The sequence below is a fragment of the Temnothorax americanus genome, unplaced genomic scaffold, assembly GCF_048541705.1.
Source record: "Temnothorax americanus isolate GAGA-0224 unplaced genomic scaffold, ASM4854170v1 Scaffold58, whole genome shotgun sequence".
Lineage (NCBI taxonomy): Eukaryota > Metazoa > Arthropoda > Insecta > Hymenoptera > Formicidae > Temnothorax > Temnothorax americanus.
In genome coordinates, this window is record NW_027509730.1 from 546587 (window position 1) to 558878 (window position 12292).

At 34.0% G+C, this 12292-nt stretch overlaps 2 protein-coding genes across 4 annotated transcripts in view; one reads left to right on the forward strand and one right to left on the reverse strand.

Annotated features, from left to right (window-relative positions):
• Positions 1–246: 246 nt before the first annotated feature.
• Endos (endosulfine alpha) lies at positions 247–2234 on the forward strand. The gene is made up of 3 exons (XM_077419754.1): positions 247–547; positions 1058–1177; positions 1287–2234. The coding sequence occupies exons 1-3, from the start codon at positions 506–508 to the stop codon at positions 1458–1460; spliced, it is 336 nt and encodes a 111-aa protein (XP_077275880.1). The 5' UTR covers positions 247–505; the 3' UTR covers positions 1461–2234.
• Positions 2235–2535: 301 nt separating this feature from the next.
• The window catches only part of Bgm (acyl-CoA synthetase bubblegum family member 1), a 38168-nt gene continuing 28411 nt past the window's right edge, over positions 2536–12292 (reverse strand). For 2 of the 3 annotated variants that reach the window (XM_077419735.1, XM_077419737.1), the window contains 11 exons: positions 9071–9122; positions 7038–7245; positions 6654–6788; positions 6293–6488; positions 6099–6200; positions 5855–6001; positions 4837–5312; positions 4517–4731; positions 3762–3913; positions 3547–3672; positions 2536–3416 (listed from right to left, as the gene is read on the reverse strand). In XM_077419735.1, the coding sequence (XP_077275861.1) occupies positions 3222–3416; positions 3547–3672; positions 3762–3913; positions 4517–4731; positions 4837–5312; positions 5855–6001; positions 6099–6200; positions 6293–6488; positions 6654–6788; positions 7038–7245; positions 9071–9122 (2004 nt within the window). In that variant the 3' untranslated portion in view covers positions 2536–3221. Of the gene's footprint in view, positions 3417–3546; positions 3673–3761; positions 3914–4516; positions 4732–4836; positions 5313–5854; positions 6002–6098; positions 6201–6292; positions 6489–6653; positions 6789–7037; positions 7246–9070; positions 9123–11553; positions 11701–12292 lie in introns of those variants that run through there. The other variant, XM_077419736.1, reaches the window with a different exon arrangement.

Consider the following 12292-nt stretch of genomic DNA (forward strand, 5'->3'; position numbering starts at 1 on the left):
ACCTCAACGATTTCTGCCAATTGACATTGGCAGATAGCGTAATGCACACTAAGACTGAAGATGTTATTGATTGATGGTCAATGGCTGGAAAACCGCGTGAGAGGCTGAAACGGCACCCTGAATTAGAGCGACCCTTCGAATCGCGTTCGCCATGTGATGCGCGATTCGCGATTACCGCCGTCGACGCGTAGACGAAACATATCCATCCTTGACAATTGTACGGTCCTTTCCCCGTGTCGCCGTATGAAAACAACTCTCTCTTTGACAATTGTCGGTCTCTCCACCGGTGCACGCGTTTACCGTTTATCCAGTCCACGGCTCGCTTGCGGCCACTGCGGCGAAGGGCACGATTGAGAGACGCTGCACGTTATTGCGCCGCTCACTTAGCTTATGTATGTTATATGCGTCAGTGTCGAAATTAGTATACAGAGGATAACCAGTCCGGGAGGGTGGGTCGGGAGGCGAACGGTCGCTACGACGAGAGGCGTTTGAAAAACCTGCGAAGATGAGCGACGATCAGACGAACGAGCAGAGCCCAACTGCGGAGGCAAGTCGCTAGATTTAACAGTCGGACGATTGAGACGATGATCCAAGTTGTAGAATTAATTAATTAATTATGTATTTATATTAATTACGTACAAAACGAGCGCGTTAAGAAACGGCGAGGGTCCTTTCGATGAGTTATCGGGACATCATCACAGAGAGCAACAATATTTTGTTACGTCATTGGAAAATTGTGATATTGTTTAATTTATAATTTATTAATTGTGCTGAAATACCATTCTATCTGGTACTGCATTGCTGTACACAAACATTTGAACATTACATCTATTTGTAGCTTACTCTTACGATAAATTCTAAGCATAAATGTTTGTGTGACAATAGAACAGATATGTGACATATATTTATGTGAATTTTAATAGAAGAGACTGAAAAAATTCATAAGTAGAAAGAATATTTTATAAAAATTTTATTTGCATGAAACTGTTTGTTTGTATATAAGCCGACACAGTGTTATGTACATATAAACAGATCTTCACAGAAGATTTTGTTATAGCTGTCGTCGAGTGACATAGAAAAAATGGAGGAAGCAAAGTTGAAAGCAAAATTTCCAAATGCAGCTGGTCGACCATTCGGCGGTCATTCTGCGTTTCTGCAAAAAAGGCTAGCCAAAGGGGTAAATGTCAATTTTTGATTGTACAGAGTTCTGTAAAGACAACTGTGTATCTTTTTTTTTTTTAAATCTTTTAGTTTCTTGAAACGGTTAACAATTTCGATGTTTTCAGCAAAAATATTTTGATTCTGGGGATTATCAAATGGCAAAACAAAAGTCTACAGCTAAGCCAAAGCCAGCTGGAGTTCTGCCAACGGGAGATGCTATACCGACACCAGAAACAGTACCACAGCGAAAAACATCTATTATCCAACAAAAATTTAATACATCGACAACAACATCATAAGATCTATCTGCTTATTCTACTACTTCTCAAAATATATTTTATTAATTAGTCTTATGTTTGGATGTCGAAGTAACATGGTACGTTCATGATTGATTGGTGGCTTATACATATAATTTTGTTTGAAAACATTTTGAAGATCTTCCACGAAACATTTTACAGTACCATAAAATTCTTCTGTATCGTAGGAAACCAACTAATTTTTAGCTATTCATTCTCAAAATAGCATCAGTAATATTGTTACAAATTGTGTTCTATACGTATGTGCCACAATGCTATATAAGTTTTATAACATATGAAAGTAATAATTAAGCATCACATTCTTCTTAATTGCCTGCCATTCAGATATTCTTATTTTGGAAATTAATTCTATTCTGTGATTTGCAGTAAAGAATTAAAGATAAAAAAAATTGCACTAGTATTCAGGTTGTATTGTTAGCCAGCAATAAATACACATTTTAGATGCACATATGTAAACATTTATATTGAGAATGTGAGATAAGTAAATGAATTATAATAAATATCTAATAACAGGAAAACTTATCTTGGTGATATATAAATTTGAGTATAATCCACTTGTGCATGATAAGGTTGAGAATAAGAAGATATACAGATCTGCATTTCCAAAGCTGCTGTGATGCGCTTTTAGTAAGACTATTTTCTTATGAGAAGCCGTATTTACTGTAAAAATCTGTAGTATGAACATAATTTTAAACGTAACTACAGTTTTGCTTATTGTAAACTACATTTAGTAATATATTGCAATTATAAAATCTTTTTTGTGTTTTCTTTTTTTTTATTTATTCTTACCTTCCCATTATAAAGATTACATCATTTCTTGTTACAATGATGTTGTATAACTAAAAAATGTTTTAACAATAAGAAACTTATTTTTTGCTCGTTAGAAGCAAGGCTATAATGAGAAGTTATATATATACATCAAATATCACATAGATTATATCTTTTTCTTGTGAATATCGCGCGCGTGCGCGCATGTGTGTATCATGAAATACAGATTTTCAATGACGTGTGTTATAATTTTTGAAGTATATGTTCTTTGTAACATTTAAGAAAAAGATATAATCTATGTGATATTTTATTTAAATATAATTACAAATTTGAAGTATATTGATAATAACAATAGAATGTATGAAAATTACTAACTTAATTATTGTACATATGTATGTTGCGATCATTGTGTGCCCTGATACAAAATGTTATTCCCTCATATATGTACATTTAAAAAACACCTATATAATATATCTATTGTATATAAGTAAGATTTATCCAAGATCCACAGTAAGAAACTCTTACTGTGGACCTATAGATTCAATGTATACTCCGTCCAACGAGAGATCATGGTTCGTTCTGCGCATAGGCGAGCAAAGTGGGGTCCCTAGAGCGTGGCGTACCGTATACGTAAATGTATACGGAGTATAGTTTATTTTCTGAACTTTACCCATACCTGAATATTACAAATACATCTTTGGCATGTCCGCGGACACACTGAAAAAAATCTGTTCGTTTATTTTCCACCAGAAAATACTGGTTAAATCTACCAGAATCTGGTTGAATTAATAAGAATTTTGGTTGCATAACTATAGAATTCTAGTTGCATTAATTGGAACAATTTGGTTCGTTCATCCTCCACTAGACGTCCAATTCATTCAATCAGATTTTTTTTTCAGTGGCATTAATATAAAACTGGTATAAAAATTCTATAACAATGTGCGCCCTTTATCATGACAGCAGTACACGGTAGTCTCATTCATACATCTTATCTATCAAATCAGCATACATCTTCTGAACTACGTTCTTCTTGAGCTTTAACGTGGGCCCTAATTCACCGGTGGGAATCGAAAAGTCATGAGGAAGAATTTCGAATTTCTGTACTTTTTGAGCATTACTTATAGCTTGCGTATTTGCTCTCTTGATTGCTTCCTCGATTTCCTCATATATCTAAAAAAACAAGAAAACATTTTGTGACATATGTATAGCATTTTGTAGTATTTAAAGATCCGGACCAAACAATGCAAAATAATTACTATTTACACAATTTAAAATCATTCTTTTAATATATCTGACTTACGGCTGAATCACGAGAGCTTATGACTTCTGTAACTGTTTTGGCACTGCTATTAAGAGACTTCGCCCATTTTAACACTTCAGAATTCAACGTATCTAACGGCTCACCAGTCTCTTCATTCATATTACTCTGGGAAAAAAAAAAAAAAAAAAAAAAAATTAACTTGGATATTTAGAAATTTAAATTTGCATCTGTATTCTTGTCCTTTCACAATGTACCTTAAGCGTGACAAGGACCGTTAAATATTTCCTTTTATCTCCGATCACCATGACGTTACTTAAATACGGTAATTCCGTTAATATCGCCTGCTCTATATTGTATGGTGCTACATTTTCCCCTCCACTTGTGATTATAAGTTCTTTTATTCTACCTGCGAACACGTAAAAAATATAATATCATATTCGCTGACATAACACACACGTGATTATTTTTTACAAGTATCGTCACATAATGACGATTGTTAAAAGGCTCCAGTGTCCCTGAGCTGAGAACTCTGCGTTGACGGTGGCGACGTACCGTCGCGGCAGAAATCAGAACTCTCCAATGGAGAATTATGTCCTTTGTGACATGTTGACAACCTATTTTGTTGTGCGTGCTATTTCTTTATTATTCGCTCTGTGCTTGTGCTCTAACGTTTAACGTATTCGTGAAAGTCGTAAAATTGGCCGAAAAGTAAGATTTGCATGCGGAAGGAACGTTTTCACCTCCTTTCGAGAGTCGTTAAACGGCTGTTTTTCTGTATGTTTAGGCTTCGTTTTATGGCTGTTTGTTTATTGTCGAGGGAAAAGGGTAGTTTTCGGCCAATTTCGGAAGCGTTCTGAAACGATCTATAGTGATGTTTTATTGAAATGTCTTTTTATTTGAAAATGGCATGCACAACAAAATTGGGTGTTTTCCTCGCCTCGATAGTAAGAATCCAATATGGCCGCGGTGACTACTCAGGAGCCTTAATAGGCATAAAATAAATGTTTACCAGTTATAGACAAAATCCCGTTCGAATTGAATTTGCCGAGATCACCGCTATGTAACCAGCCGTTTTTATCTTTGGCTTCTGCGGTTTTCTCCGGCTCATTTAAGTAACCCATGAATACATGTCGTCCACCCATACAAACTTCTCCCTCACCATGTTCATCTATATTGTCTAATTTTGTATACACTCCAGTCAAAGGTCTTCCTACACCTTCCATGCTAACAAATGAGAATGACAATAACATTTATTTATTATAAACAACATATTTTAAAAGTAAATATCTTTACTGTAAATTCAATACAAAGAATAAAAGCATAATTTACCTATATTCTTTAGGACTGATTATTGTATGAGCCCCACCACACTCAGACATTCCATACGCCTCTAATAGAGGGATGTCTAAGCTCAGGAAATATCGTTTAATGTCAACATTTATGGGAGCTGCTGCGGTAACGAATACTCGACATCTATTCAAGCCCAATGCTGCCTTCACTTTGTCGAAAACAAGCCATTTCGCAAAGACATAGCCCCAATGTTTATAATCTACGCCATTCATCTTATTCGTGTAATAATGAAGACCTTGCGCTTTTGCCCATTTAGCAATCCAGGTTTTTATTGCGCCGTTACTGCGCGCTTTCTCTTGCATCTTCTCGTATATCTTTTCCCACACTCTGGGCACCCCTAAGAAAATAGTCGGGTGCGCCACAAGTAATGTATTTATTAATGTACCCTTTAACGCACCCGGATCCGCAAAGTATACTGTGGTCGCTAACGTAATGTTTGCCATGATATCAATTAGCTAGAATTAATAAAAACTATTATAAATTAATTTTTTCAATTATTGCAAAAAATATTTAGATGCAATTTATATACGTGCAAATTGGCATTAATTGTAATGTCATTAAAATATTTTTATTTAAGGTACATATCTGTACATATCTGTACTTTAGAGGTAAAGAATCGTATCTCCAGTTTTTGTCAAAATGGAATTAATACATTTTTCAATATAACAGGAGTTTAAATTAAGCGTCTCAAGTCTATTATTATACTAATTCCTGAGATACAATATTTAGAAAAAGTCATATTGAAAATTTTTATAGTGCCTAATTTTTAAACCAGGTACAGCGTGTTATTGGCAGTTGTGCTGTTAAACATGTCAGGTTAAGTTACTTTAAGACTTAATAAACCAAGGCGCTACTTTTTATTTAAATTAAAAAATATATATATTATTTCCCTATTTAAAACTTTAAACCTTGTTTTCTCTGAATTTATAATAATGGAAATACGATTTTTTATCTCTAAAGTACAGATACATGAAATGCATTATTCGAAAAATCTCACCTGTGCTGCAACGTGAGATAATGGCAAATAGCTAACTATAATTTCTGACTTTTCTCTCACTTGTAATGCCATTATTATTATCCGTAAATCATACAATATATTATCATGGCTTAACATTACAGCTTTTGGATTTCCGACTGTTCCTGACTGTAAAGATGATATTGCAAATTAAGAAAATATACATTAAATATCATGGCAGTCGCGATTTAATGAATTACGATTCATTAAATCAAATTCAACGTACCGTGTACACTAAAACGCAACATTCGTTTGCCCCAATCGTCTTTAACACAGATAATAATTTATCCTCTGATTCCTTCTTACCTATGTTCAATAAATCATCCCACTGAGAAGCAATAAATAATATATATATATAATAAGTCGTGTATATTAAATAAAAAGAAATATTAGACGAGTAATATATAGCAGTCAATTTACGCTCAAAACATCCTTTTCGGTGGATACGCCGTTGTATTGAACAATTGCTTTTAAATGGGGCAAGTTGTGTCTTATTTGCAAGATTTTCTGCAATTGTTTGTTATCTTCAACGACTATTATATTGGCCCGACTGTGCTCAGCGCAATATTGGCACGCCTCTGGAGAATTTGTGGTATAAATTCCTGTAGCGAGTCCACTAAAAAAGAATGATGATTTATTTATTATCTAAAAATTGGAAAAGTAAAAGTACACATTGTTAAAAACATATCGCTTGTCATTATCGTATAAGCAATATGTATAATAGCATGTGTAAATTATAACGCGACGCTCATTTAGACATAAAACAATTCGGATCTTTTACCCGGCGTATATAGCCGCGAGATCGGCAATGAACCATTCCGGACTATTGAATCCTATTATGCAGACACTGTGATGCCGCTCCAGACCTAGCTTCAGAAACGCTTTTGCGACGACTCTTACGGTAGACTCGTATTCTCTGTAATACAAATTAATACAAAGTCGCAATGTACAAGGTCGATCGTATCAATTTATCGTGATAAATGTAGTTGCTAGACTCATCGAATCTATCTGCAAACCAGATCGAGAAGAAAGAGCTTATACGAAAACGATTTTTGTACTTCGCAAAAACCATAAGTGAGAGAAATCAAAGGTTTTGCCAGTTACTTAAATTACTTGTTATGATAATAAAGAAAACAAAAAACCTTGTAATTTTTTTAATACATACTGGAAGGTATACATGGTTCTTTGGCCGTTGACATCGAGTTTAGACACCAACGCGATGTGATCAGGATAGAGCTTTGCTGTTTTGATCAAAACTCCAGGGATTGATACGGGTGTGTATGAATTCGGTCCATTGCTGTCTAACTTTATTCGAACTCTGCCGTCGGCGTTACACGTGACATCCTCATCCGCAGGTAATACCTGATCCGGTCCTATAAATATTCAAATAATTTATATACAACATGAATTATTATTGGTCAGTTATAAATTAATATTTATGTTTTACGTAAAAATATAATTTGCGAAAAGTGATTGCTTAATGATTGCTTATAGCCCGGGAGGTAGAGACCAAAATCGGTCAGTAATTTTATTAAACTTGAAAAGCCATTTTTTCTCTTATTTTAGTGCTGAAAATGACGAAATGCGGAGTCTGGCTGCGGCCTTCCGGGACGGCGAGCGTCGGGACGCCGTCGATCTTGTCGATAAAAATGAACACATCGCTATCGGAATGATTTTATTAAAGCTGAGACTTTTTATGTACAATGTTTAGTTAATAAATAACAATATTCACAGAGTCTGGCAGCTGTCAGCCAGGACGGCATGAGTCTGGCGACCCTCTGAACATGTAATGAAAAGTAATCCTCAGGAATCATTTTATTAAACCTGAAATTCGACGTGGTGGTCAATTACAGTTTGAAAATGAAAAAAAAGTTGTCTGGCAGCCGCTTTGCGGGACAAAGGCTATGCCAGAATAAAAAAAATATTACCCGAGAGAATCAAATATATAAGCGAATTATCTATATTTATCATTATAGAAACATTATTTTTTACTTTATCGTTACAAATAATATTTGAAATAGCACGTTCATTATATATTACAGTTATAATTAAATTTAATTGGATTCATCATTTGTATTTCTAGTAATCTTATCAATCATTATCTTTATATGAAAATATATCTGAACTTTCATCCGAGTAGACGTTTGTATTTTCAGATTTATTATCTGATTCTTCAGTAATATCACTGTCTGTTTCATTCTTCTTATAACGGAATCGAATTTAAGCAATTATTAATATTGAAAAATTATTAAAAATGGAAATATTAAAAAATTGTATTAGTTACAGGAGGTGATTCGATTCCGTTATAAGAAGAATGAAACAGACAGTGAGATATTACTGAAGAATCAGATAATAAATCTGAAAATACAAACCTCTACTCGGATGAAAGTTCAGATATATTTTCATATAAAGATAATGATTGATAAGATTACTAGAAATACAGATGATGAATCTAATTAAATTTAATTATAACTGTAATATATAATGAACGTGCTATTTCAAATATTATTTGTAACGATAAAGTAAAAAATAATGTTTCTATGATAAATATAGATAATTCGCTTATATATTTGATTCTCTCGGGTAATATTTTTTTTATTCTGGCATAGCCTTTGTCCCGCAAAGCGGCTGCCAGACAACTTTTTTTTCATTTTCAAACTGTAATTGACCACCACGTCGAATTTCAGGTTTAATAAAATGATTCCTGAGGATCACTTTTCATTACATGCTCAGAGGGTCGCCAGACTTATGCCGTCCTGGCTGACAGCTGCCAGACTCTGTGAATATTGTTATTTATTAACTAAACATTGTACATAAAAAGTCTCAGCTTTAATAAAATCATTCCGATGTGTTCATTTTTATCGACAAGGACGGCGTCCCGACGCCCGTCGTCCCGGAAGACCGCAGCCAGACGGTCTAAAATAGGAGAAAAAATGGCTTTCCAAGTTTAATAAAATCATGTCCAATTTTGGCCTCTACCTCCCGGGCTATTAATAGAAAAAAAGAAAAAAAACGTATAATAATGCTCAGCTCATAGGTGGAATTTAACTTAAAAATAATTGTCTTGGTGTTCGTAAACGAGCTAAGTAACGATAACAATAATGCGCTAATGTTTTGGCGATTGCCAAAGGTAAGATTGATAATCGATAGATTTAAAGAAGTGAAAAAAGTTTTGTGAATATATTGACAGAGAATTACCATCAAGACCAGTTTCACTAGCCAATGCATATCTCGTCGATTGATTCATTTCCTGCAACAAATTAATATTCATTTGTCTACGTATTATATGTTAATGACGGTTATCAAACGTGGCAAATATCAGGATTGTGTAGGGGAGACCGGGGCTTGTTGGCACAAGAGGCAAGAGTTGGCAATGCGTTCCGTTTATGTATTTATAGCGAAAAAAAACAATGGAAAAGTTATCACAAAATATCTCTTTTATGACACATAGGTACTTTCCCTAAAGTTTTATTTAAATTAAACAAGTATTACAATATTTAATTACAATAGAAAAAGAGAAAAGTCTGATTCAAGAGGTGGAAAGTAAATTTTCGAGCCTTTCAGAATATCGTATTAAATGTATTAATGTTCTTCAGCTTGAGAAGTAAATCAAAGTGACGTATCACTAGTTAAAAGAAATGTTTCTGTTACTATACGACATGTTATTTTGAGGAACAACAGTAATTTATTGTAATAAAATCAAACGCATATAGGGATGGGGTATGTTGGTTCATATCAAGGCACGCTTAGCTTGACTTGTTGCCGCGCGCGTGAGACCTGTGTGAGTATGTGATTTGCTACCTACAATGCTGATAGAAGCTAGATATATATTTATATTAATATTTTTATGTTGAAGAAAGCTACATCTAAAATAGTTTACAATTGTTTTTCTGTAACAGCATTTTGCTATTCGATCATTACAAAATAACTTTAAAAGATACAATCTTTATCAAGAAGTACATATTTGTTACCCGTTTTGTGTTTCTATTACGTTTTCATTAATTTAACATGGACTTTTGTCGCATAGCCAACTTAACCTACTATCGGAGCAAGTTGGCTACAATGCAGCATGTTCGTATTTCACTTGTTACAAAGAAACTATACAGTATACAGGAGCGTTCCTGCCATAAAAATGTAGAGAAAGGTTCTCTCTATAATATTAGTACTGTTTAATCATGATAATTAGGCTGCATTCCCACTATACGCGTATAGTGGGCACGCACTACGCAGCCTTAGTTGTTTAAAAACTCAAATGCCGAAATTGTGAAAACAGTGCCAATGACCACCGGTCTCCTCTATTTACATCTACATGTATACAATGTATGCTTGTAATGCTTTGTATGTAACTATATTATGTTTAGCGTGTCAAACTCAATCAAACAATGAATAATCCATGGATCATCAAACATTCGTATTTCGTCAGAAATGCCGGAAATTTATATTTTGTTCGTAATTTTATTTTTAGTTACTATTATTTAATTTGGGCATAATTTTTAGCATTCCACGAAAAACTAACAGATCAGATCAGCGTAAACAATAATATTTCTATATTAGGATCATGTATCTTTTATATCACCGTATAGTTAATTAATAAATTTATTAAAATTATATCTGAAATGCATCTAATTTAGCTTGGTTTAAATCTAAAACTATTTTTTATTTTTTAAAGACTTTTTCCGTGTGTGTGTGTGTGTGTGTGTAAAAAATACAATTTAAAAAATTAATTAATTAATTAATTAGTTAGTTTATAATAATTTGCTTAAATGGCCTACATAAAAAAGGTTTGCGTAAACATAACGTAAATAATATGTAAACAATCCATGTAAATGTAATCTAGAAATTTATTATGATACAACCTTGAATAATTATGCTTATCTCGGTGATCGTTAAAAAAATTAATCTACATTCGACTTTTTAACCGATATAAACATTATTTTTATGATAGATGACATTGCTAATGCATAAGGAATTTTCTAATGAATAATCCATCAACACAATTTCATAATTACGTATTATAATGTATTGTATATAATTTTGAATCTTGTTCGAACTGTAGCATTTCATACATTTACAATATATCTACGATTTGCAATATGTTATTACAAGGAGCTTTCCAGCATCCGACACAAGTATCGTTTTATCTTTGTTACTCATTACCAAAAAAGAAAGATAGAACAATGCTTGTGTCGACTTGTGACGATTGCTGAAAGCTCCCAATGTAACAAATCAAAAGCAAGCTACATTTTTATATTTTTACTGACGCACATACAAATCCCGTGTCAGAATCTGCTACGAAAAATTTATATAATATTATCTTTTAAATCAGATAGTAAAACTCATTATTATCGCGTGCGTGCTTATAATATAATTTCCGAGTCTAATTATGTAATCACACGAAGTCTACAAGATAAAATTCTGTACTGGAAAGATTCTGTGCCGTCTGATATATTAGACTTTATGGATTATATACAGAGTGTCCGATAATTACTGTGTTACCTCTCGTAGGTAGACGGGTTAAACTTAATAAAAAAGTCCTTTACTGTTTTGTAAGTTTCTCAATAATAAATGAGAAATTAATTAGTAATTAATTAATAAAAATTTGCGCGGCAAAGAGCATTGGAAGAAAAACAACTGTTACGTGAATGTAATCTTAAAACATATATATCTGGAAGAGGAATTACCTATGCTTCCCATGGAAAAGATCTGTATCCAAGTTGGGTGCGAGAGAGAAAGGTAGATTGATAACCTTTGCTCATAATACGCAAGTGTAGAGATGACGTCCCGCTCACCGCACTACCCACTTACCCGCACTACTACATTGCGGACGAAAGGTTACTAATGAGTGCGTTCCGGCAAGACACCGCTCCTGAAGCGCTACCGTAGCGCTACACAGATAGTCAATAATCAGTAACGCTAACTATTCCTACCCAGGTAGGAAGGTGACTTGTAAAGACGTCTTAATGACTCCTCTAACGTCATTAAGACGGAATTAATATATTTGACGTCACTCTGCTACCTGGGTACATTTACGCGAGCGTTATACTTCCGTATAGTAACTTACGATAATTCACTTGTTTACGCGGAGTAAATTATCGTAAGTTTATTACAGAAGTAACGCTCGTCATGTCAAATCGTACACATAAATTGTATACAAGCACATGGGACCTACAGTTTAACGCCGAATCTGAACGGCAAGGTAGAGGAGGAGGAGGTTTCGTGGCAAGGGATACTCCTGACGGGCTGCCATTCCGTCGAGGAGGAAAGACAAGCAATACAATTTTTTTATTTATGGTTCTATCAAAACTGGATTCGAACTTTAGCAGACCAGTGTGCTGTCTGCTACGTCACGCTCGCTCTCTAGCCTTTTGCCGATTGTATAAACGCAGTATATAGCATAGTACTACAAAATATAGCAAAAAA

Bases quoted from the DNA above. Each gene is read 5' to 3' on its own strand.
- Endos (XM_077419754.1), top strand. From the start codon at position 506: ATGAGCGACGATCAGACGAACGAGCAGAGCCCAACTGCGGAG. The intron at 548-1,057 runs GCAAGTCGCTAG...ATTTTGTTATAG, and splicing joins AGCAGAGCCCAACTGCGGAG to CTGTCGTCGAGTGACATAGA. The intron at 1,178-1,286 runs GTAAATGTCAAT...CGATGTTTTCAG, and splicing joins AAAAAAGGCTAGCCAAAGGG to CAAAAATATTTTGATTCTGG.